The sequence below is a fragment of the Diceros bicornis genome, chromosome 6 (genome assembly GCF_020826845.1).
Source record: "Diceros bicornis minor isolate mBicDic1 chromosome 6, mDicBic1.mat.cur, whole genome shotgun sequence".
NCBI classification, from domain to species: Eukaryota; Metazoa; Chordata; class Mammalia; order Perissodactyla; family Rhinocerotidae; genus Diceros; species Diceros bicornis.
This window is the reverse complement of record NC_080745.1, coordinates 11,897,113-11,919,645: the sequence shown is the minus strand read 5'-3', so window position 1 is coordinate 11,919,645 and position 22,533 is coordinate 11,897,113. Positions and strand designations below refer to the sequence as shown.

Here is a 22,533-nt window from a genome sequence, read left to right as displayed (position 1 = left end):
CTAGTGGTGATGAACTCCCTCAACTTTTGTTTATCTGGGAAAGCTTTTATTTCTCCATCATATCTGAAGGATATTTTCATTGGATATAGTATTCTTGCCTGAAAGTTTTTGTCATTCAGTATTTTGAATACATCATTCTATTCTCTCCTAGCCTGTAAGGTTTCTGCTGAGAAATCCACTGAAAGCCCGATAGGGGTTCCTTTGTAGGTTGTTTTCTTCTGTCTTGCTGCCCTTAATGTTTTTCTTTGTCATTGACTTTTGCCAGTTTTACTATTATGTGCCTTGGGGAAAGTCTTTTACCACTGATGCAATTAGGAATTCTATTGGTTTCATGTACTTGTAAGTCTAGTTCTTTCCCTAGGTTTGGGAAATTCTCAGCTGTTATTTTTTTGAACAAGTTCTCTGCTCCTTTCTCCTTCTCTTCTCCCTCTGGAATACCTGTAATCCTCATGTTGCTTTTCCTAATTGAGTTGGATATTTCTTGAAGAATTTCTTCATTTTTTAAAAATCTTAGTTCTCTCTCCTCCTCCACTTAAAATGATTCTATATTTCTATCCTCTAAATCACTAATTCTTTCCTCTGTAACATCAGCTCTATTTTTTAAGGATTCTAGATTATTTTTTATTTCATTAATTGTGTTCTTCATATCCAAAATTTCTGTTTGTTTTTTTTTTAATAATTTCAATCTTTTTAGTGAAGTATTCCTTCTTCTCATGAATTTTATTCCTGAGCTCATTGAACTGTTTCTCTGAGTTTTTTTGTAACTCGTTGAGTCTCTTTATGGCAGCTATTTTGAATTCTCTGTCATTTAGATTGTAAATTTCCGTGACTTCAGAGTTGGTTTCTGGAAAATTGTCCTTCTCCTTCTGCTCTGAATTATTGCTGTAGTTTCTCATGTTGTTTGATGAACTAATCTTTTGCCAGGGCATTCCCCCCTGCTACCACGGGGGGAAGCAGGAGTTGTGTTTCAGATTCCACCCTGTCTGCTGGAAGTCGTGAGGTATTATAGGCGCTTACACCAGCTAGGAGAACGTTCATCTGGGTGCGTAGATCTGCTGCTGCCTCTTCTTAAGGTCACACTGACTGCTGTGCTTAGTGGATGGGGCTTCCTCATGGGGTCCAAGCCTGGGCCACTCCTTGGGACTGCAACAGCGCTGTGGGCTCTCCCAGTTGGCAGGAAAGCAATCATGCGGGGGCTGAAGGCTGCTGCCGCCTGCTTCCTCAGTGACGCTGAGTTGCGCTCCCCCCTTCAGGGGTGCAGCGGTACTATGGGCGTTTGCCACAGCCAGGAAATCATTCGCCCGGGCGTGCACATCTGCCACTGCCTCTTTCTCCAGTGGCACCGGTGGCTGTGCTTGTTGGGTGGGGCCTCTCCATGGGGTCGGAGCCTTGGCCACTCCGTGGGACTGCAGCGGCACTCTGGGTTCTCCCACTAGATGGAAAAGTGATCACGCAGGGCCTCAGGGCTTCCATCACCTGTTCCCACAGTTGCGTGTGCTCCTACCCTCAGGGCCACAGTGGTACTATAGGCGCTCCAGACAGAAGAGCAGTTGCATACGTGCACAGGGCTGATGAGGGGCCAGAGAGTGCTTACCTATTTCCACCACCTCCCTGGAGTTAGTCCATCCACCTTCAGATGTATAGCTGTCTGAGTCTCTCAGGCATCCTGTTGTGCTATGTGGGTATCCTCTGTTGATAATGAATGTCCATTTAGGTGTAGTTCAAAGGGCAAGAGATACAGGGAACAGCTTACTCTGCCATGTTGCTAATGTCCTATCTGGGCATTTTTTATATATTTATTGGCCTGTAAGTTTTCTGTGAGTTGCTTGTTTATAATTCTTATGGACATTTTTTTCTTTTTAATTTGCCTCCCTAATGTTTCAAGCTGCTTTCTTAGGTTTGCAGAATTCCCTATCCTTTGAGTCTTGGCATGAGGCAGTAGTTTCAGTGATATTCAATGTCAAAGGCTATGGGGGGATATGGTTCACTGTTAGCATTCAGTATCAGGAGTGTTAGACGTGCACTCTGCAGCATTCAGGGGACCATGTCTTACTGCCCAGCTTTTCTGATGGTTAAAGGAGTTACCCAGAGGACATGTGGTAAACTGTCTTTATTCTCCAATCAGCAATAGTTGGTTGCTGTTACTTGCAACTGAGAATATCAGCTAGTTTAATATAGTTTACTCATTTTTTTTTCTTTTGGCTTGTTTGTCTTCTTATTGAATTTTAAGCATTCTTTATATATCCTAGATATATTCTGTCTGTATATCACTTCTCCCTGGTGAATGTTTATTTTTTTTATCTTTGTTGATAATATCTTTTAACTGAATATTCAAAATTGTCAAAATTTTCTTCTATTAGTTGTGCTTTTATAATTCAAAAATCCGTTTCTGCCATGAGATAATAAATATGGCCTCTTTTATTTTATTTTGCATATTTTGATCTTTGATCTCATTATGCTGCGAGGTAGGGATATAATCTTTTCTTTTTTCTGGTGGAGAAACCAATTGTCTCAACCCTATATATTTTAGTACTTTTCTCACTGATCTGCAATGCCACCACTATCAAATGGCAAATCCTCTTATGTACTTGAGTCTGTTTTTGAATCCCTATTCTCTTTTATTTATCTATTTTTCTATCCCTACACAAGTTCACACTATTTTGATTACTTTAGCCTATAATAAGTATTGATATCTGATAGGGCATTTTCTCCAATCAGTTCACCTTTTCCAGAGTTGTCTTTGCTTTTCTTAGACTTGTATTCTCTAGTTTGTCTACACACATATGCACATGCACACACATATACCCACACATCCTGCTCCAATTTTGATTGGATTTGCATTGAATCTATGGATTAATTTAGAGGATACTTACCATTATTATGATATTGAGTTTTCTCCTATATGAATATGGGTTCTTTATTTGTTTATTCTATTTTTTGTACCCTTCAATAAAATTTTGCAATTTTCACTGCATACTTTTGGTTCAATTTATTTCTAGTTACCTTATATTTTTATTTTTATTGTGAATGACATATTTTCTTTTGTTGAAATGTATTGTTGGTTATTGTCGGTATATGGAATGTTTCTAATTTATTGATCTTGAATTAGCTCTCCTGTCAAACTTTCTTATTATTTCTAATAGTTTGATTATAGTCTGTTTAATTTTGTATGTAGACAATTACAGTATTTGCAAATAACAGTTTACTTGCTTTGTTTCCAACCCTTACGGCTTTTTATTCTTTTTTCTTTCTTTTTATTGCTTGGGCCCTGTATCTTATACAATGTTAAGTAAGGGTAGTGGTGGCAGGCGTTCTTACATTTTCCTTAAAACAGAGCATGTCTAAAGTTTTACCATTAAGTATAATATTGGTTCAATTTTCTGAATAGGTAGACTTTTCTATAAGTTAAAGAAGTTCCCTCTATTTCTACCTTGAAAGACTATTGAATTTTTCAAATGAGTTTTCATTATATGTTCAGATGATAATGTGATTTCTGTCTTTTATTTATTTTTTTATTTTTTTACTAAGAAAGATTTGCCCAAGCTAACACCTGCCACCAATCTTCCTGTTTTTTTTCACTTAAGGAAGATTAGCCGGGAGCTAACATATGTGCCAGTCTTCCTCTATTTTATAAGTGGGTCACTACCACAGCATGGCTGGTGAGTGGTGTAGGTCCACACCTGGGATCTGAACCCGCAAACCCAGGCTGTCAAAGCAGAGTGCGGGAACTTAACCACTATGCTGCCAGGCTAGCCCCTGTTAAAATTTTTTAGTATGCCGATTTACGTTGATAGATTTTTCTGATACTGAGCATATTGATATTTCAATTCTTGTGATAAAGCTAAATTACTCTACACATTTTTTCCTTTGCATCATTTAGTAATATTTTTTTTTAGGACTTTTGCATCTGTGTTCATTTTTGAGTTTGGGTTATAATTTTTCTTACTTGTGTTTTACTTGTTTTCATGTCAGGATTTTACTAACCTTTTAATATAAATCAGGTAACTTTAAAAAAAAATTCTCCAAAACAATTTACATAAGAAAGAGATTTTTGTTCATTGAAAGTTTGATAAAATCTCATCTGGAAACCTGTTTGGGCCCAGATGCCTTTCTTCTCCTGAGGGTGAGGTTTTTGCTTATTGGTTTAATTTTTTAAATGGTTATTATACTATGCAGGCTTTCCACATATTCGTGAGTAGATTTTGATAATTTATAATTCTCTATAAAAGTTTCCATTTCATCAGATTTGTCTAAAGATGCTCATAATATTTGCTTATTATTTTTAAAAAGGATAGTTGGATCTGGGCTGTGCCTTTTTTCACTTTAAGTGTTATCAGTTGAGTAGTGAAAGAGATTTGTGTATTTTTAAGTCTTTTTCAAATAACTTGTCTTTGATTTTGTTGATTATTCTGTTGTTTTAGTGTATTTTCTATTTGCTACTTTTCTTTATCGTATCTTCCATTCTACTTTTTTTTGGGGTTTCCTCAGTTATTCTTGGCCTTTATGATTGAAAACGAAATTCATTTTTGTCAGTTTTTTTGTTTTTCTGTATAAATGTATTTAAAACTATACATTTCCCCCTTAAACACAGCTTTAGCTATTCCATATTAGTTTTTATATGTTGTCCTTTCATTGATATTTTTTAATGTATACTTATAAAATTAATTCATATGTTATAATAGTTCATAATTTCTCTTGGATTTCCTTTTTTTTTTTTTTTGGTGAGGAAGATTAGCTCTGAGCTAACATCTGTTGCCAATCCTCCTCTTTTGCTGAGGAAGATTGTCTCTGGGCTAACATCCATGCCTATCTTCCTCTACTTTATATGTGGGACACCTGCCACAGCATGGCTTGACAAGCGGTGCTTAGGTCCACACCTGGGATCCGAACCCACAAACCCTGGGCCACTGAAGTGGAGCGTGTGAACCCAACCTCTATGCCACTGGGCCGGCCTCATATTTGATTTCCTTTTTAACACATTCAGGAATGCACTTTTTAGTTTCCAAAGTACTTGTTCACTATATTTTTTACTGTTGATTTTGTAATATGCCATGTCACAAAATTTCTAAATTGTAATATTTAAGGCTGTCATGATATAGGAAATAGTACTCTGAGTGCTCAATTCTAAAATCAGAGAAATTATCTCCCTTGGCCTCTATCTGAAAGATTCTGTGCACTGAAATTAGCAGAATAATTAGCATCAAGCCTATAATAAAACCAGCAATGAGTTTCCTAGGGATGATTCATATTACATTCCTCAATAAAGCCTAAAACAACTTTCTATATATACATTAACATATTTCTAATTTATTTATTATTAATCCAAGAAGTTAAAGTGAGACTTATATAACACACTATTCTTTATCCAAAAAGTAGACTCTGAAACACAGAAGAACTGTATTCTGTAGATCCCAGTGCATAGGTTCTGTAGGTTGTATATATTTAGGATTTACTGAAGAGTACTTTCTTGAATAACATGGAAGTAGGAACAAAGGGATTGCTTGAAAATCTACTTCCTGAGGATAATCCTAGAAGAAGGATCATGTTTGCTATGCTATTTTTTCAAAGCAGGGATAGAAATGATTAATATTGGAAATAAAGATGAGATGACTCTAAAACAGGAAAAGTAGGGGAAAATTCCCCTCATGGAGCCTTGCTTTTCTCAGTAAGCCTCAACCTTTCCTTCTGTGTATCCCTTTGCCTTTGATCGATGCTTTCTTTCTCTTTGTTCAGGAAAAGATCAGAAGGGAGATGACAGTGATACAAAAGACCTGAATTTCTGGGAGACTTCACCTTCATCAAGTGAGGAAAAGACTTTGAGACCAGTGACCCGTGAGGTAAAACTAGAAGAAGAGAGATCCCTGCTAATGGACTGTGGCTAATGACCAAATCCCTCACCAAGCTCTCTAAGGAATAGGCATTTCTTTTGTTCTCCTTACCACAGTGATTTCTCAATTCTGTGTTACTCTGATGTTGAAGATGACCAAAATAGGGATTCGAAAGAGTGAGACTTTTTGCAACTCTAAAGAAAATCCTTTTTGGTGCTATTCTGGAAATTTTACTTATTGTGGCATCTATTTCATTTTGTTCTACTAAAGAGATAAAAAATAAATTTCACATAAAATTTGAAGGACTTTAGATATACTGATGATGGAATTTTTAATTGATAGAGACAGCATGGGGCAGTGTCTCCAAACTATGGGAAAGTAGAGGATTGCAAAAGATATGGGGCAAAAATTCTCACTTTGACACATTACCTTCCTCGTGGAGATACTGCCAGGGTTAGAGCACAACACGGGAAATGCATTTTCATCTGGTGGATGCCTTCCATTTTTATCTCTTATGGAATCTACTGGAGCTTTGGGACTTCCATCGTGTTGCTGTCCTCATACTCACTTTCTGCAAGTTCCAGCATTAACAGAGAGAAAAATCACTACCAAGAGCAAGCACTGCTTCCCCCACTTGCCTAGTTCAGCTGCCACCCCCACCCAGGGCTGACAGTTGTGCTGTGGCTTTGAAAAACAACCTTGTGGTTTGTTGTTCTCTCAAATAAGAGTCTGTCCATTCCTCTGTGACATGTAAGGTGGCCATCAAGGCTACCATCACATCTTTGGCTGGCAGTCTCTAACTCTTAGTGTACTGCTGGGCTCTCAGTCCCACTGTTGATACTATTCTCTGATCAGAATGATTTTCTACTTGTAGGAGAGACGATTTGGAAGTGAGCATCTTCATAGAATGTCCTGAGTAGATCCTTTATGTAACCGTACTTGACTCCCTTCTAGAACTGAGTATGTTTTATCGTTTTTTTTCCCCCTCTATATTTTATGGCTTGACCCATCTAGGATGAGCTTTGATGTGCTTTAAAGTTTCCTTTTAGAAAAGAGTATCTTAGAACATTTCTGGATGGTTTTTAGAGTATGTTGGGAAAATCAGCTGATTTTATCAGAATTTGCTTTTCTTACATTTCGTGACTCAATTAATATAGCCACTGATACCCTTTCATTTATGATGCTGTCCCTAGGAATTGTCTAGACTCATAGACTTGTAGATGGTTAGATTTGGAAGGTAAATAAAGAAATTTTTATTCCAACACTCGTTTGAGAGGTGAAGACACTGAGTCCAGAGAGCTGAAATGATTTGTCTGCCATCACACAGCTCTTTAGTACAGAGACAAGACCAGAAACCAGGCTCCTATCTCCTAGTCTTACTGTTTTCACTTTGTCCTCATAAATCCTTGGCATATGTAGGGCAGAAAAGCTAACTGAGTCTCCTTGGAAAAATTTATCCAGGCTTTTCTTTAATTTGACATTAATTTGATTCAGTGAGCAGTCTCCAAAAAGACCTGGCATCTTGCTAATTTAGTGTATTTCTCCTTGTGCCTTCTTGACATTGCTAGCCAAATCACATTTAATTTAATCAAAGACATATTCGAGTCCCAAGTGAGCCTTTAATTTGAATTGCAGCCGTCCAGAACAGTTTGCTCCTTTGATAAATGTAATCAAGTTCATTTTGAAGCGTGACTTAAAATATACCTCAGGTTTAAATTATGCTCGGACTTCTCACTCAGGTGAGGTCACTTTTTCTTGGTAAATGAGTTGTGTGCAAATGTTTTTAAACCTGTTTTGCTGGAGATGGGAGAGATTGTGTTGGTGTGATAGCACTACCCGAATTCTTTTCCTCCACCCCATCTCATTCATAATCTCCACATTCCGGTGCCGATTCTCCTGAAATTAATTTTTAGGGATTTGTTCTACCAATAAGTGTTGATAAACTAATTTTCAGGACTAGGTCATCTGTGTAGAACTCATTTCATTTACTTTATTGGTCATCCATGTACTTTAATAAGAAGGAATCTTTGGGGAACATTTCCCCTTGATGTTTTAAAGTAAAAGAATTAAAATACACAGGGCAACACTAACAAAAGAGAGTTAGTGTAGCTATAGTTATATCAGACAAAAGAGACTTAAAAGCAAAAAGCATTAGGCAGTAAGTGGTCACTATATAATACTAAAAAGTTTAATTCACAAGGAAGATATAAAATTCTTAATTTATAAGCTCCTAATAACAGTTTTAGAATATATAAAGCCATATTTGACAGAATTGCAATGAGGAATTGATAAATTCACTATGATAGTGGACCATTTTAAAATATCTCTTTTATTGATACATTAAACAGTTAAGAGTATAAAAATTACAAAAAAAAAACAATTAGCAAGCTAGATATAATGAACATATATAGAACTTGAATCCCTAAATTAGAGAACTTAACATTCTTTTGAAGCATACATGGACCATGTATAAAAATTTACCATGTACCAAATCAAAATATATCTAACAAATGTAAGATAATCTTTATAGTACTGACTGTGGTCTCTGACAAAGAAATTTCATTAGACGTCAACCACAAAAAGATGAAACATGCATTTGGAATTTAAAGACACGTACTTCTAGATTCATGGGCCAAAGAAGAAATCATAATGGAAAGTTAAAGTATTTAGAATAGAATAAATACAAAATTACTACATATAAAAACTTGTGGTTTGCTCATCATGCAGTAGTTAGCAAATATAATGTGTAATCTATATCATTACATTTACAATGATAGCAGCTATATAAAGTATGTAGGAGTAAATCTAAGAAAAGATGTGAATTGCCTTTATTATCATGAAGTGTTTTGATGGGTAACTCGATCATATTAATGGATAATAAGACTTAATAAAGATAACAGTTATCCCTAATTGAAACTACAAAATTAATTTAATTTCAATAAAAATTTTAAAGTTTTTTTTTTTGTGTGTGAAGAAGATCAACCCTGAGCTAACATCTGATGCCAATCCTCCTCTTTTTGCTGAGGAAGCTTGGCCCTGAGCTAACATCCGTGCCGATCTTCCTCCACTTTATATGGGACGCCACCACAGCATGGCTTGACAAGTGGTGTGTCGGTGTGCGCCCGGGATCTGAACCCGTGAACCCCAAGCCACTGAAACGGAGCGCGCGCACCTAACCACTTGCGCCACTGGGCCGGCCCCATTAAAGTTCTTTTTTATGTGTCTAAGTGTGAGATTTGATCAGCTGATTCAAAAACTTACTTGAGAAAACAAGGCCAAGAATAGGCAAGACAGTGAGGAAAGGAAAGAAAAGTATGTCTGGGGTGGAGGGAGCAACTGGCACTGCAGGTGATGAAGGCCTATCCTAAAGCTGTAGGAACTGAGGAAATGTGGTGATAGCATAGGAAGCAGCAGATAAGACCAGTGAAACTGCGCAGAGATTCCAGAAAAAGACCCAGGGGTATATGGGAACCTTTTATATGACAGGTGGCATGGTAGATAGAATAGTCTGCTCAATTAATGGTGCTGGTACAATTGGTTATTCTAATAGGAAAAATAAAACTGCATTTCCTGTGAGGAAAGGTCAACAGACTTTTTTTCTTCACAACGAGAAAATGATTTTGTGTTGGCCTTCTCACGTCCCGTTTCTCTGGAAACCTGGTAAAGATGGAATATCAGCTGTGTTACTTAGGCAGCATTGGTTATGGTAAAAATGACTCCTGGACTGGAAGGATTATGACTAGGGTGATGAATGTCTTGTTGAGTGTACAAATGGAGTGAATGTGGGAAGCCCCTTGCTGTGATCCCCGGAGGTTAGGTTCATGGGTTGTTATAAGACATACTGGTTCCTGTGCAGCTAGAGCTTCTAAGCCAGGGTGACTTAGGTACCCACCCGTGTAGTCTGACTGCCTTACACCTGAGCTGACGTTAGAGCACTGTTAGGACTCCTGATGAGGGCAAGCTGAGACTGTCCTGCTGACGGGTTGGGGCTCCTCTCCTGTATCCTTTTGCAAAGCTCACCTGGTGCCAGGTGTGGCCTGTTGGATCTTGTGAATGTCCAGGTGAAAGGAAGATCATTGTTGGTGGTTGAGTGGAGTGAGCAAGGTAGACTTTACGCTAAAATCGTTTCTAGGTGAATTAAATCCCCAGATATTAAAACCAAAGCTTAATGAATTTTAGAAAAATATGTGAGAATTGATATTTTTCTTATTCCCTTAGGAAAAAAATTTTTTAATTTATGTTTTATATATTATTCAACATCACAGTTAGCTAATCCATTAGAATTTAATATATTCTAAAATATATTCTAAAATTCATATTGCTGAAATATGTTAGCCTTATATTTCACGCAATCCTTATTCATGTTAGGCTAAAAACATAGTAAGTTACATGTTTTGACTTGTTCAGCAAAATGAATTTGCTTGATAGGAATACTGGGTAGTTGTTTACATCTTTCCATTAACATGCTTATTTTTAAAATTAATTGTGTTTGGGTCGATGTTCTGGAATGATAGCTATATATATACCTACAAGAAGTATTCCAGGTCTAGGAAGTTTCATGGAATTAAGCCAAACACATACACACACATATTAGCAACAGGGGAAAAGATTAATAAGCTTTACAAAATCAAAGTCATTAAAAGACACTTAAAAAAGATGAAAAGACAGGACATAGGCTGTGTCTGGAGATGATGCAGGAGAAATAGAGAGGCCTGAGATGAGGGTGGAAGTTAGGCGGAGGCCAGACCATGGAAGGCTGCCTGGACGTGGGCCTGCTCTTGCTCAGGGTGCTTCCCTGTCTCCTTGCTTAGCCCTTCCTCTTCTCTTTCAGGTACGTGGCTGTTATGTATCACCATACTCTGTTGCTGCATTAACACTTCTCACCAGCTGCAAGTTTTGTATGCTTGCTGTGTATTTTCTCTCTCCCCGTGAGAATATATGTGTACCACAAGGACAGAACACACTCCTTTCTTGTTCAGTGTTTTATCCATAGCCCTTAGGACGGTGTTGCACATACTAGGCCTCCAGAAAAGAACTGTCGAATGAATGGATTAATTGAAGCAGAATTGAGGTCTAAGATATTGTTTACTAAATCTTTATTGTAATGTGATTTTTTCTCTCTAATTATATTCAATTTTGTCTACCAGTGGGCCAGGTACTGTGCAAGAGGCTGGCTGCAAATGCAACAAAGTGAACTAATGTTCATCAGGCAGTACACAATCTCATGGCTGACACATACTTAGAGTTACTGGATTAGTTATACAAGTACTAAAATAAATATCGTGCTAGGAATTTTATATTAATGGTACGCTAAATATGATAAGTACTCGTTATAAGCATCTCCTCTGGGCTGCAGTAATAATCTGTTGTTTTTTTCCTAAAGAAAAATAAAGGTTATTTTTATCAACTTTTGGAAAGTAAGTTGAGTGATTCAATAAAAATCATTTGTGTATGCATAGTACTCTGTACTCTGTTTTGACAGATTGGAAAATACTTAATAGGAGATATACATATTAAGTGATTTTCTAGGAATAGAAATCACACTGTGATTGTGGTTTTAATTCTATTATTAAGACCTTATTGTTCTTCTTAGGAAGCTATAGAAATTATATTTCTTTTAAACTGTGTATTCCTAAAATCATAGCCATAATTTTGTTTTTTTCTATGCCTATAGGTTTTTGAAAATGAAATTAGCTCAGAGAAGGTAAAACTCCCTCTTCAGAATTTCCAACATAGTGCTTATGAGGATCTTTTTAAAGAGGCTGAAGAAAGGTATAACTTGTGAGTTATTTAGTGAGTGTTCTCTTTATTCATGTTCATAGCTAGCCCTCTAAGTGGAGATAGTAAATAATGGCCCACAAATGTTTGATTAAGTTTTTAAGATATAGCTCTTTGTAGTAAGTACAACCTTATTTGGCTAGAAATAGGATATGTTTATAATCTTGTAAATATGGTGTTAACACAACAAAAAGCTATTCCCACAGAATTCCGTTTCTCTCTCGTCTGGACAGTTGGCAGTTCTCAAGCCTCTGTACACGTGCTCTTGTGTGTGCTCTTGGAGGGCGGTGTACCTGAGGTCTGGTGAAGCTCAGCACACAGCTAAGTCTTATGAGCAGTGACATCCGTTTCCAGACAGAAAGAATGCGCCAGAAACAATAGGACTATTAACATGGTGAATTCTTGGTTCTATATATGGAACAAATATAAAGAACCAGGTGAAAAGTCAATTTCCATCAGAAAAAGAAAAGAAATGGCAGGTTTCATGCTTATAAAATGTTCAAATTTAGGTGTTACATGCAAAAACATATCAAATAAGGAAACATTTTATTGAGCCATATTTCCTTAGAGATTTATGAGTAATATTAGCTACAATCACTGCATAATAATGTGTATAGTATAAAACTTGTGTATACAACTTTCAGAAGTAGTTAAATGAACAAATAATAGTAATTCAAAAGGCATTTTGAGATACTGTTATATGCTAATAGTGTATACTAATTGGTAGATACTAATTATGTACTAAGCACTGTATACAAATACATAATATTACGTAGTCCTTCCCTTTAGTTTACAGTTTAATTATGGAAAGAGACATGTAAAAGACAAATTTAAATACAATGTAGTAAATATTATTATAGAGTCAAAATCCAAGGACTGTGGGTACCGAAGGCAGAGAGCTATGCCGGGGGATAGTTCCTCACCAGCTTCCTTGAGGAAAAGATATTTTGGTTGGATTTAGGATCTTAAATAAATGGAAATCTAGTGGGTAAAAGGAGAGGGAGGAACATTTCAAGATGGGGGAAGAAATTTGAGCTAAGGTAAGGAGTTGTGAAAATCCTCATTAATGGTGAGAAATGTTATGTGTCGAGAGTTGTAGGGTATGTGTGAATTAGAATGCCATGAACCTTGAGAAGATGAGACGTAGAGCCAAAAACACAGTGTGGGCTGGAGTGTGAAGGAACTCAATATATGTGAAACCAAGGAGTATACATTTTATTTAGACTATTAGAATGAAAATGAAAGAAAGATGGAGTCTTTTTGTTTTATTCATACATGTGTCTGTCTGTCTATCCATCCATCCATCCATCCATCCATCCATCCATCCATCCATCCATCCATTCACCTACCTATCTACCTACCTATCTACCTACCTACCTACCTATCTACCTATCTATCTATCTATGTATCTATCTATCTATCTATCTATCATCATCATCATCATCATCATCATCTGTTTATCTAGAAGGAGGATTGCTGGAAGCAAGGTAGAAGTTAGCTGGCAGGAAATGGAGAATAATAAGATATTTATAGTAAACAGAAAAGAGGAGGAGAAAGAGTAAGAAACCTGAAATTACCTCTAGCGGCAAAAAAAAAAAAAGGCATTCATTTTGTTAAGATTAAGTATAATGTGCGTGAAGGAAATGAGTAGAGATGATGATGAAACAGTAGGCGGGGGCCAGATTGCTAGCATCCTAAACTTATGTGTCCAGTAAGGAGCCTTGGTAGTTGGTGGGCAGGTGTAGTTAAATTTGAGTTTTAGGGACAATTTTCTCTAGACTTTGGAGATTAGACCCAGAAATCAAATGAGGAGGCTTTTGTTAAGCGGGGTTGCAACTGAAAGTGCAACAAGAGCCAAGCAGATAGTATCAATGGTACATGGAGAGTGAGAAGCTGGAAAGGAAACAGAAGCAAGTGTGGGCTAGTATGTGAAAAATCTGATAGAGTTAGAGCAGTAGTTAGATGGAGACAGAAAGTTTAAATGGTTTTCTATTTTTAAGATGAGAGAGAATCAAGTATTCTTATAAAATGGAAGAATTTGTAGATAGGAAGAGATTAATTATATATATATATAAGAAAAGATAACTTCGGAAAAATGTCTTAGAGGAGGCAGAAGGCATGGAGTTGAGAATGTGGAAGGGTTAATTCTGAGCAAGGAGAAAGTAAGGAGTAATGAAGAATGTTGGTGCATCTAAGTATGCATTTTAAAAGAGAGTAAGTTGAAAGAGTTCTTGCTTTCTGGCTTGCATTTTCTATAAGGGGCTACATTTTTACTAAGGCAGAGAATTAAGATAGGGCCTATGTGAGGGTGGTAGTTCAGAATTAGCTGCGGTGGAGGAATGGTTTTAGGGAAACCCAACAGGGACCTACCAGTGTTTTCAAAATGGCTCTCTGCTGATATCAGAAACCCCAGAGACCCCAGTACTTTTCTCCTACAGCCTAGGTAAAGAAGGAAAGAAGGTGAATAGGTTGATTGATCCGAGGCGGCTAGTTTGCAAGCCAGGTGAAGTTGGGAGGAAATGTGATCCGACGTTGGCACTGCAGAATTACCTCTTTGGCAGCGGCCAGTTCCAGGTGGTGGCAGTGGAACTGGGTGGCTGAACTGAAATGGAGGCGAAGCTTTACTGAATAATTAATGTAGATTACCAGAGACTCTTTCTTAAATGTATACGTTGTTTGAAACCATGAACAAATATATAAATTTCTTTTTCAGTGACAGTGAGCCCATCACGTGGTCAGTCAGAAACTCCTTCCTAAGAGACAGATGGAGCAGTGAGGAGGAAGAGCCTGCAGGGCCGTCCCAGACTGTCTCCCCTCAGCTTCACGGTAGGACTGCAGCCTATTTTATTAGCAGATTCTTGAAAAGGCTGTATTTCAGAGATATGCACAAAGAAATTTCTAATATAAATGCAGGAAAGAGCTAGGAGAAACTTTTTAAAATGAGGAAAACATCATTTTCTAGGATTTTCTTTTAAAAATGAAGAAAATGCTCCACACCCTACATTCATAAGGGCAAATTTCTACCCTTTCTTTAAATATTTTAATATCAAACATGTCATCTTAATAAAATGAGGTCTTATTATTTTCTTAAACTAGGAATTATAGATTTGTATAGACTTGAATATCATCTGCTTCCTCATTTCCTTAATTTTAATTTGTTGCACAGTGTATACTTTGTAAGTGAAATAATACCTTTTTTTTGGGTGACACGTAATCATGGGTTGTGGAAAAAAGGAAATACAAATATATATGATAAAATAAATAATAGTACTGAAGATTGTTCCAAATTTTTTTCTGTGTATATGTATTTACATTTGTGTATAATATAAATGTAAATATAACCATGAATATATATGTATAATTTCTGTGTGTGGGTTTGGGGGATCATATACCTCAAAACCTGGGAGTTAGAGAACATCTTAGAGATCACCCATTTCAACTTCCCAACAAGTGCCAGAATCATCGTCTCTAATGATTTTTTTTAATTTGAAAAATATCAAATCTAATTAAGGCAATATCACACTATGCAATTATTAAAATACAGGTCTCACATAAAAATAGTTTACAAGAAAATTACTTTGTAAATGTTGAAGTACAATTTACATATGGTAAAATTCACCCTTTTTAGCATATGGTTCCATGAGATTAGACAAAGGTCTACCGCCACCATCAAGATACAGTCCACTTCCTTCACCCCTCAAATTTCTCTGTGCTCTTTTGTAGTCAACTCCTAACCCCACCACCAGCACCTGACAATGGGTAAAGTTTTTGTTCTCTTTACTTTTGTCTTTTCCAAAGTGTCTTATGAATGGAATCATAAATTTGTTCCCTTTTGAGTCCAACTTCTTTCACTTAATGTAGTGCTATTGATATTCATCCACACCATTGCATTTATCAGTATTTAGATTTTTTTTTTTGCTGAATAGTATTCTGTTGTATGGCTACATCAGTTTGTTTATCCACTCACTAGCTGAAGGACATTTGGATTGTTTTCCAGATTTTGGCAATTATGGATAAAAGCACTACAAACATTGACATACTGGTTTTGTATAAACCTAAGTTTCTGTTTCTTTAAGGTGAATATCTAGAAGTGGGATTTGTGAGTCATAAGCATATAACAGACAAACCGTGTTCCAAAGAGGTTGTACCAATAGGCCTTTTACTTTTTTCCCTCCTACTCTTTTTTGCTCTTTGTGTTTCAGTTAAGGTAATTTTTATCAACCAATCTTAGTTTATTGACTCTTTCCTCGGCAGTGTTGAGTCTACTAATGAGCCCGTTGAAAGCATTCTGTAGCTCTTTTACAGTGTTTTTCATTGTTAACACTTCCATTTGACTTTATCTTATAGTTTCCATCTCCGTTCAGATTCCTCGACTGTTCATGCATTTTTGTCCACCTTTTAAGGTGGACCTTCAGGGGGTCCACCTTTGTCCACCAAGAGCTTAAATACATTAATTGTAGTTATTTAAAATTCCCTCTCTGATAATTCTAACAGATGGGTGATTTCTGAGTTTTTTCTGTTGATCGCTTTGTTTTCTGACAGTGACTTTTGTTGTTGCTGCTGCTGCTTCTTTGTGTGCCTCATAAATTTTGATAGAGTGTTGGTGCTGGGTGTAGGAAAGTAGAGATTGAGGTAAATAGAATTTATGCCTGGAAATAGTCATGCTTGTTCCTCTGCTAGGCCGTTAGTGTAGGTTGTTGATTTAGCATGTTTGGGACATGAGTTGGATTTTGGTTTTGTGTTGCTGTCATTATCTACAGTGAACTATTGACTTAAAATTCCTCAAGATTTAACTTGTACTTTGGGTGGCAGCTGGAGTGCTGGGGAGTTTCTCTTAACGTTCCTGTTCTATCCGTAGCTTTAGGCCTTCCCTTTGTGCCTGTGCTTCAGAAGGGGTCTTCTCCACCCTCGTGCCCCTCCTCCAGGAGTAGACTGGTGCTTGCTAGCCTGGAGAGGAGAGCAAGGCAGTTCTTTGTTGTTGTAGTCCAGTGTCAGCCTTAGGCAGGTCCTCTGTCCCTGGTTCTCAGTGGTGGGGCTTTGTCTATGATGCTGCCCTCCTCTCTATGGCCTCCAAACTCTGCCTTCTATTTTTGGCAGGTCTACTGTGGGAGAGGGTTCCCGTCCCTCACTTAGTGGTAGGAGACTTATAATAGTGTTGGTAAAGGATCCTGAGCTCAGGACAGTTTCCTGCTCCTCCTCCAGGAGTAGAGGGTTTTTCTTTTCCCAACTGCAGTGCGTCTTCACCTGTGCACAACAAGGTTTGCTGCTGTTCCCACCACAATTTAAGACTTTTGTTCTATAAGGGAGGTAGGTCCAAGTGAGGCTTTATACGTTTACCACCGTGGCGGTGGCTCTGCTCCTCCGAGCCTACGCCCCTGAAGGAAGGATTCCTTCCATTTCCCACTCTGTCTTCAGTCCTTCTTTGGAGCACCTACTGGAGGTCTGTTGAGTCTGCGATGGTGTGTATACTCTCTGTATCTGTGGCTTCCTGGGGTTCTGTACTCTCACACTAGCCCACATTCAGCCTTCAGCAATATATTAAGCTTTTTATCTGGATACTTCTTTCCCACTTGTATAGTTTCTGACATCTCTTTCTCCCATCACCTGCTACAAGTGAGCCAGTGTTCGTGACCTGTCTCTTCTTAGAGGAGTCTGTCTTTCCTTAAATTTCCAACTTGGTTGCCCTGCAATCACAACTCTCTGATTGGTTCAAAAATTGTTTTATTTTGTTTTTTCTTCAACTTTATATGTTGATAGCATATGAGTAATGCTATTCTAGCTTTCTACATTTTAGGCAGAAGTGGAATTTTGAATATAAATCTATTTTTAGAATAAAAAACAGAGCATATTCCATTGTAAATATATCTTTTTAGTAAGTATATATTTACCCTACAGTTTTTAAAAGCCAAATAATATTCCATTTTATGACCACACTATTATCTATATAGTCGACCTCTTCTTGTTGTTCACCTAGGGTAGTTTTTCTAAAAATATTACTATATTATACAGTGATATGATAAACATCCATGGAACTAAGTCTTTGGGAATATTCTTAGACTGAGTCGGAAAAAAGAAGGACAGCTTTATTCAAACTGCTGCTGCAGCAACAGCGGGAAGCCCATGATCTAAGATCAGTGTCTATTCAAGCAGGCGCTTTTGAGGGGTTTTAAAGGAAAAGGGGTGACATGTTGACTGATAGAGGAACAAGAAACTTGTAGTTGGTATATCTAGGGTTATTCTTTGGAGTTCTGTGTTTAGATATGATAACTAGATGATTTTGTTTTGCTTTCTTATGGTCCCCTAGTGACAACTAGTGTTGGTGATAAATGACATTTACTTCTGTACAACAGGATAATGCCATGGCCTAGCTCTTAGAAGCAAGGCCCGGTCTCCGGGGAAAGCAGACAGAAGCTGCTTTTCCCTTCTCAGTTCCCTCCTTTTCAGTTTCATTTAGGACGAAGATTAGGCTTCTCCCAGGGTCTGCATTAACAAAGGATTAATGACTAGAAAATATAAAGAACTGCAAATTAATAAGTAAAAGACAAACAACCCAATAGAAAAATGGGCAAAAGACATTGCTATGGACTGTACTTTTCTGTCTCCCCAAAATTGGTACGTTGAAATCCTAATCCCCAGTGGGTTGGCATTTGAAGATAGGGCCTTTGGGAAGTAATTGAGTTTGAATGAGGTCATGGGGATAGAGCCTTCCTAATGCAAATGGTGCCTGTATAAGTGGATGAAGGGACCAGAGCTCTTTCTCTCCACCACGTGAGGATATAGCACAAAAACAGCCATCTGTAAACCAGAAAGGAGGTTCTCACCAGGATACCCTGATCTCCAACTTCTAGCCTCCAGAACTGTCAGAAATAAGTGTTTGTTCTGTAAGTCCCCTAGTCCATGGTAATTTGTTATAGCAGCCTAGCAGCCCAAGATGACTAAGACAGAAATTGGTATTGAGAAGTGGGGTGCTGCTGTAACAAATACCTAAACATGTGGAAGCAGCTTTGGTAATGGGTAGAGGCTGGAAGAGTTTTGAGGTGCATGCTAGAAAAAGCTGATATTGTTGTGAAGAGACTTCTACGGTGATTCTGGTGAGAGCTCAAAAACAGAAAGAGGAGAGCTGTAGAGAAAGCTTCCGTCTTAGAGAATACGTAAATAATCACATACGGAATGTTGGTAGAAATATGGATAGTAAGGTCCATTCTGATGAAGCCTCAGATGGAAATGAGGAACATGCTATAGGACAATAGAGAAAGGTGGTCCTTGTCATAAGGTGACAAAGACTTGGCTGAATTGTGTTTGTGTTCTAGTGCTTTGTGGAAGGCAGAACTTGTGAGGGGATTTCTGAGCAAATTGTTGAATCGGTAGCTTGGTTCCCCCAACTGCTTATAGTAAAATATGAGAAGAGAGAAATGAATTGAAGATGGAATTGTTAAGCAAAAAGGAACCAGAACTTAAAGATTTGGAAAATTCTCAGCCTATCCATATTACATAAAAAGAGAAAGTGTGTTTGGAAGAGAAGTTGAGGGGTGTGGACTGTTTGATAGGAATATTAGTATGGGTGTGAGCCAGGGACCTAATCAGCCATCTCAATAGGAAGTCAGGCACTATTCTCCAAGGCAAGGAAAGAATGACCTCTAGGGCAGTTCAGAGATCATCAGGGCTGCCACTCCCACCACAGGCCCTGAGTGTACTCCACCTCAGTTACAAAGAGCAGGGCTGCCTAGAGCCATGGTGGCAAGACTGCTACCACTGCCCAGCAGAGCCAAGGAGGTGGGACCGCTGCCATAGGGGGTCTGGGGGCAGGGCCTCTGCCCTAGTGGGTCTGGAGGGCAGAGAATCAAGTCCGAAAGGATTATTCTTGAGCTTTAAGGTTTAATGGAGTTTGCAGTGCTAGGTTTTGGACTTACTTGGGACCCATCACCTTCTTTTCTCATTTCTCCCTTTTGAAATTAGAATGTTTATCCTATGCCTGTCCCATGATTGTATTTTTAGAAGCCCATAAGTTATCTGGTTTCACAGGTTCATAGCTGGTGAGGAATTTTGCCCCAGGATGAAGCTTACCTCCAGTCTCACCTGTATCTGATTCAGATGATATTTAGATGAGACTTTGGATTCTGGACTTGAGGGCTGATGCTGAACAAGTTAAGAATTTTGGGGCTGTTGAGATGGAACAAATGTATTTTGCATGTAAGAAAGACATAAACTTTGGGGGTCAGGGGAAGAATGCTATGGGCTGAATGCCCCCCCCATCCATATGTTGAAGCCCTAATCTCCAATGTGGTGGCATTTGGAGGTGGGGCCTTTGGGAGGTGATTGAGTTTGAATGAGGTCGTGAGGGTGGAGTCCTCATGATGGGATTGGGCCCTTATAAGGGATGAAGACACTAGAGCTGTCTCTTTCCACCTTGTGAGGATATAGCAAGAAAGCAGCCATCTGTAAACCAGGAAGAGGGCATTCACCAAGAACCCAACTATGTTGGCATCCTGATCTTACACTTCTAGCCTCCAGAACTGTGAGAAATAAATGTTTGTTGTCTAAGCTACCGAGTCGATGGTAATTTGTTATAGTGGCCCAAGCTGACCAACACAGACATCAACAGGCACTTCACAGAAGAGGAAATATGAAAATATGTTCAACCTAATTTTGAATCAGGGAAGTGAACACTAAACCACAGTGAAATAACAATTTACACTGACTAGACTGAAAAATTAAAAAATGTGACAGTAGTCAGTATTGGTGAGTATGGGGCACAATGGAAGACAACTTGGCATGTTTTAATATGCCCATACCCAGCGCCCTAGCAGTTCCTTTCCTGGTTGTTTAGCTAGAGACACGCTTTCCCTTCTGCACCAGAAGACACGTGCAAAGACTTTCATACTGCCCTCGTTTGTAATAGCCTTAAACTGTGAAAAACGCAGATGCCCTTCAACGCTGGAATAGATGAATTAGCTGTAGTGTATTTGTGTAATCTGAAAATGAACAAACTCATCTAGGTGTAGTCTCAGCATAAAAGTCAAGATTTAAAAGAAAATATGATTCCATCTACATAAATTTGCAGCATACGCAAAAGAGCATATGTGGTAAACAAAACAAACAAAATCAAAGGAATGATAGCACAATCCAGAATAGTGGTTGTTCCCGAAGGAGGAGGGGAAGGGCGCATGGGGACATCAGAGGCAATGATAATGTTCTCTTTTAAACTGGGTAGTGTATTGTTATTATTTTTATACCTTAAAGATATTTTATTTATCTATTATTTTGCACCTACTTGATCCTTAATAAAATATTTTAAAAGTCCAAATTTAAAAAAATTTAAATTACGAACTTAATATATGCTTATATTAAAAAAATCAATACAAAGAAATATAAAGAAAAAGTTAATAATTTCTTCCCATCATCTGAAATCTCGACTCAGAAGTAACCAATATTAATAGTTTCTCTATGAACACACAAGGATATAAAAACTTAGATTTTCTGCTTAAAGTTTAAATAAAAATTGTGCTATACATTACTCTGCAATCTTATTTTTTTAAACTTAAATTATATTATGTATATAGGTTAACACATATTCTAGCACCATGTTAATGGCTGCCTAATATTCCATTTTACAGACATGCTATAGTAAACTCACCCATTCTCCATTTGACTTTTCCCCATTACTAATCCACAATATATATTCTTACACACATTTCCTTGGTACTGGTGCTTTTATTTTGGTTAGATTCCCTGAAGTAAGATGGTCAAGTCAAAGTATACATTCAGGGCCGGCCCCGTGGCTTGGTGGTTAAGTGCGCGCACTCCGATGCTGGTGGCCCGGGTTCGGATCCCGGGCGCGCACCGAGGCACCACTTCTCCACCCATCCTGAGGCCAAGTCCCACATACAGCAACTAGAAGGATGTGCAGCTATGACATGCAGCTATCTACTGGGGCTTTGGGGGGAAAAATAAATAAATAAAATCTTTAAAAAAAAAGTATACATTCAACTTGTATTTTAGTAGACAATACTAGATTTCTTTCCAAAATGTTAGAGCAATTTATTCTTGCTCTGGTTTGTTGGAAGGGTCCAATTTCTCACACTCTTATCATCACTAGATAACTCTTTTTCTAATTTTTGTGAATTTGGTGAATGAAAAGTAGCACTTCCTTATTACTCTAATTCACCTTATCCTGATTGCTAGTGAGAGCAAGTATTTTGTTGTATGTTTATTAGCCTCTTCTTTCATTTGCATATTTATATCCTTTGCCCATTTTTTTCTTATTAATTTGTAGGAACTCTTCACATGTTTGAAATCTTAACACCTTGTCTGTCTGACAAATATATTGTAATTTCTCCCCTTGCCACTACCTTAAGAAGGGAGACCTTCATAAACATTTCGGGTTTCTAGAATGTTTAAAAAGGTCTTCTTTACTGGAAGAATATACAAATATTCTTTTGAATTTTCTCCAGAATTTTCATTCATTCATTCATTCATTTATTCATTTTGCTTAGATCACTAGTCCATCTGTGGTTAATTGCTAAATATGGCAGAGGTGTAGAGAACCAACTAGACAATTACACGAGCACCATTCACTAAATAAACCACCTTTCACAACTGAACTTAAATATGCTTTTATCACATATTAAGTTTATTCTTCCAATCCACATGCTTGCAATATCTTTCTGTTTCTTTATGTCATCATCGATTTCTTTCAATAATGTCTTACAGTTTCCATTGTATACGTCTTTCACCTCTTTGGTTAAATTTATTCCTAGATATTTTATTCTTTTTGTTGTGATTGTAAATGGGATTGTATTCTTCACTTATCTTTCTGCTAGTTCATTATTAGAGTATAGAAATGCCACTGATTTTTGTAAGTTGATTTTGTACCCTGCAGCTTTGTTGTAGTTGTTGATTATTTCTAATAGTTTTCCCATGGATTCTT

The 22,533-nt window shown here is 37.6% G+C and overlaps 1 protein-coding gene across 4 annotated transcripts in view; it reads left to right on the top strand.

Annotated features, from left to right (window-relative positions):
* Positions 1 to 22,533, top strand: part of PTPN20 (protein tyrosine phosphatase non-receptor type 20) — a 112,434-nt gene that overhangs the window by 48,538 nt on the left and 41,363 nt on the right. Inside the window, exons 3-5 of one of the 4 annotated variants that reach the window (XM_058542841.1) lie at positions 5,734 to 5,825; positions 11,503 to 11,600; positions 14,320 to 14,432. In XM_058542841.1, the coding sequence (XP_058398824.1) occupies positions 5,734 to 5,825; positions 11,503 to 11,600; positions 14,320 to 14,432 (303 nt within the window). Of the gene's footprint in view, positions 1 to 5,733; positions 6,789 to 11,502; positions 11,601 to 14,319; positions 14,433 to 22,533 lie in introns of those variants that run through there. The other 3 variants (XR_009220402.1, XR_009220401.1, XM_058542839.1) reach the window with 3 other exon arrangements.